This window comes from Meleagris gallopavo, chromosome 17 (genome assembly GCF_000146605.3).
Source record: "Meleagris gallopavo isolate NT-WF06-2002-E0010 breed Aviagen turkey brand Nicholas breeding stock chromosome 17, Turkey_5.1, whole genome shotgun sequence".
In the NCBI taxonomy this organism is placed as follows: Eukaryota; Metazoa; Chordata; class Aves; order Galliformes; family Phasianidae; genus Meleagris; species Meleagris gallopavo.
In genome coordinates this window covers 6,196,575-6,200,453 of record NC_015027.2, presented here as the reverse complement: position 1 = coordinate 6,200,453, position 3,879 = coordinate 6,196,575, and the positions used below count along the sequence as shown (strand labels likewise).

General features: G+C 40.5%; 1 protein-coding gene across 1 annotated transcript in view; it reads left to right on the top strand.

Annotated features, from left to right (window-relative positions):
* The window catches only part of ATXN2 (ataxin 2), a 42,722-nt gene extending 38,843 nt beyond the window's left edge, over positions 1-3,879 (top strand). The window contains exons 21-22 of the mRNA XM_019620918.2: positions 2,250-2,418; positions 3,271-3,879. Coding sequence (XP_019476463.1) covers positions 2,250-2,418; positions 3,271-3,299 — 198 coding nt within the window. The 3' untranslated portion in view covers positions 3,300-3,879. The remainder of the gene's footprint in view (positions 1-2,249; positions 2,419-3,270) is intronic.

Sequence of the window (3,879 nt, the reverse complement as noted above, 5' to 3'; positions counted from 1 at the left end):
TAAGAATTGTTTTATTGATGTTGAGTTTATAGCTTTTTAATTCTGCTAGGCTTTTTTCTTTTTTCATTGTGGGAGGATAAAGAGAGGATGCCCAAATGTGACTACTGCTATTGTGGCACCTTGCCACGTCCTCCCAGGCTGATTTCTGCCAGAAGCAGATACTTGGCTTATGTGAGCTATTGCTCTGCTCTGGCGTGGTGGCACTGGTGCGAATGCCTAGGTCTAAGAGCTTCTTGAGATGCCTCAAGATATCACCTGCAGCTCTTTAGAAGGGCCTTCTTGGAAGCTTGGGGGTGAGTGGCATGCTCAGTGCCGTGCCTTGAAATGTGAAACACGTTTGTTTCAAAGGCAACTTAAAGATGAGACTGTACAGGAGTTGTGCTGTACACATCGTGGCCAGACCTGTGCCTGCACTGCAGGATGTGGCCATTGTCTTCCTTTTGTGTGCCAAGCACTTCGTAAGCAAACCTTGCTAAAGCAAATCAGATGCAAGTTTTAGCCAGAACTGACTGCTTAGTCAGGATTTTTAGCAATTGCAGGCAAAGCCTGCTTTACCCTTGATTTTCAACGTACGCAGTCTTTTCTGCTGTAATTTTTTAGGGTGAAAATTACGATCTGTAATCCAAGATATTTATACCAGACTAACTGACTTTGAAATGAAGTAGTTCCCTCAAAAAACAAAACAAAAAAAACTAATGAAGGAATAACTACAGCTCTGTAAGAAGTTTTAAATGTGTGTAATTATTCCATTGTGGGGAAACTAATCACTGGATTTAATAGTTTCTCAGCAGTGCTATTTCCAACTGCTGAACACCATTGTGAAATATGTAGTAGGAGTTTCAGTTAGGCAAACACAGGGGATCAGTTGAATTTCCCTTCAGGTTCTCAGATGACTCAAGCTGTTAGACATATCTCACTTGAGATGCAGTACTTGAAAATTCATTACAATGTACTGTCAGCTTCCAATTTGCAAAGTGTTTGAGCCACAGCGAAATTTTTTATCCGATGTGTGTCTGCATTGAATCCAGCTGCTATATGAATAGCTGCTTTATAGTTACGACTGCTGTAATAGCACGTTTGTCAAAGTGAAAATGGTGCCCATCCTGAAAGATGTTTTTGTTTCACAACCTTATCTTCTAAGCCCTTTTTAGTGCAAGAATGAGATTTGAATTGCAGTTCCTGCCTTTAGAGGCTTCTTGAGAGCTATTAATACAGTGCAAGTCTGATAAAGAGTTTGAGGAATATCTGTGATGAGTCAAATAACCCTTTTGTCTTTAAGAAATAAAATTGTAGCCACTACCTGCTATCTGTCTTTACTGGCCTGTGAAAGTCGTGAGGCTGCGATTGCTGCACCGTAGCACCCTGACAGTGGGATCTGGTAGAAGGACAAAGCAAACCTCAGATGCAAATAATCTTTGTTTTCTGAGACAAACTGACTGAAAGCTCTAGGAATTCCTTAATGTGTTGTGCTTTTAAGAAATCAGTGTTTACTCGTTTTTCAAAACAACTGACAATCTCTAGAGTCATGAACCACTCTGAGCAAAAGAAGTCAACCGACAAGTTACTGAACTGGTTTGCCAGAAGGTGATCAGCCATAATGAAGATTAATCTCCTTTTTTCTGCTGAGACTTAATTATGATTGCTTAGATTACATGAGGGCCTTAACTGTGATGAGCTTAACTGGAAACAGAACAAAGCTGACCTAACAGCATCAAGGGATGAAATCACTCATCTTAGAATGACTGCACAGATGAAAGATAGCGTGGGCACAGGTCACTCGAGAGCATTCCTAGGGCAGGGAGCCATGAAAGAATGTGGAGCTGTGTAATGAGAAGGGAGCAAGGGATGCCAGAGCTCCAGTGCGTGTGAGGTTCCTATCTGCACCCAGTGCGTTCTCTGCATAGGAAGTGCTTTGATCTTGGTTACTAACAATAATGTTTTGAAGATTTGTTGCTGAGGTTTAAAAAAGATATATATCCCTCTGTTTAATGCTAGCAGTCTCTCCCAGTGTGCACTGTCCAAATTATTGCTAAAATTCAGAATGTGACTCGGAGCCAGCAGTAAGGATTTGAGCCTTTTTAAAAGTTATTGCTTTAGTTGTTATTATCTTTTTAATCCCTTTGTAGCTAATCTAGTTAAAATGGAGTAAATCTCTGGATTTACTGGTAGAGCTGGAAAAAATTCGCTAGTCATGTGGCCAGGAGAGATGCCTCCTTGTGACCATTATACTAAAGAGCTCTTTGTTTCAGGCTCATGTACAGTCAGGAATGGTTCCTTCTCACCCAACTGCCCATGCTCCAATGATGCTAATGACGACACAGCCACCTGGTGGTCCCCAAGCCGCCATCGCTCAAAGTGCACTACAGCCCATTCCAGTCTCGACAACAACACATTTCCCCTATATGACGCACCCTTCAGGTGAGGAGTGTGTGCCCGGGAGACCTGCACCGTAACTGAGCCAGGTCACAGTAGCAAGGAGAACTGTTACGAACCAGATTTGGGAAAAAGAATAACAAAAAAAAAATAAAAAAAACCATCAGAAAACAAATGGAAGATGTCCTTTTAGATGGCGGGCTGCTGATGGCAAACTGTTTGTGCATTTAGCGTTTGTACGTTGCCAGCCCAAATGCAAGTCTAGCTAAGCATGCCAGATTTAGCTAATGTAGCAAAGACCTTGTTTCTGTGTAGCTGAAGTACAGAACTGGATAACTGTGCAGACACTGACACGGTGGGGCTGTGTTCTTCCAGGTATTGCCGTGGTTTTGCTGTGGGGAATGGACTGTCTGCGTAGCCTGCTCATAATCATCCGGGGGGTTGTTAAATTTAAAGCGATCGGTCCCAAGGACAGGAGTGACAATGTTGCTTGGGGGTAGTGCTGTTAGACTTCTACTGACCGAAGTAAAGTGACAATTGAAGTCTATTCTTTAATTCAGAGTAATTTTCTGCAGCTTTACTTTTGGGGAAAAGTAGGTGCTATATGACTTCTTTCCGCTTTAAAGTTACTTAGATGTCTTTATCATTATTTGTTTCCAAACAGCCTCTGATGTTATGTCTTGGGGAATGTGTGAGCAGAACAAGCTGCTTTTGAGGGTTTAGGGAGGAGAGAAACATCCAAAGGACATCTCGATATGCAGGGTATTGTTTTGTTCTTTAAAAAGAAAAGAAAAAGAAAAAAAAAGTTGAGCTCAGTAGTTGTCCTGTGACCACTTTACTAGCAAACTGTTGTGTGGCTTGCCAATCTATTATTTACATTTGAACTTTTTTTTACAGTACAAGCCCACCACCAACAGCAGTTGTAAGGCTCATCTGGAATAACTGAAAGGCTGGATACCTTTTGTAGGCCAAATACCCTCCTTCTACTGCTTCTGCCAACTGGAAGCACAGAAAACTAGAATTTCATTTTATTTTGTTTAAAAAAAAAAAAAATTGATTTCTTGTAACATCCACTAGGAATGCTAACAGTTCATCTTGCAGTGGGAGAGATTCGGACTGAGTAGAGGCATTTAGGAACTTGTGGGCTATTCCATAATTCCATGCACTGTATCTGAGTCCTGCAAGTGCCCCAACTCTGCTTGCTGAAAACTGGAAGTTATTTATTTTTTAATGACCCTTCAAAGTTATGAACTCATCAGCTAGCAAAAGAAGTAACAAGAGTGATTCTTGCTGCTATTATCACTAAAAATCAAGACTTGGAGATCCCTTTTACTTCTAACTAAACTTGAAACAGGTTCAGTAAAAAAAAAAAAATTCTAATCGTCAAACTGATGAATTATTATTTATAAATCACGTTTGATGAGATGATCACTATCGTGAGACAGTGATGTAACTTTTAAGTTAAGAAAACTTTTACTTTGTAGATAATATAAAATAAAAACTAAA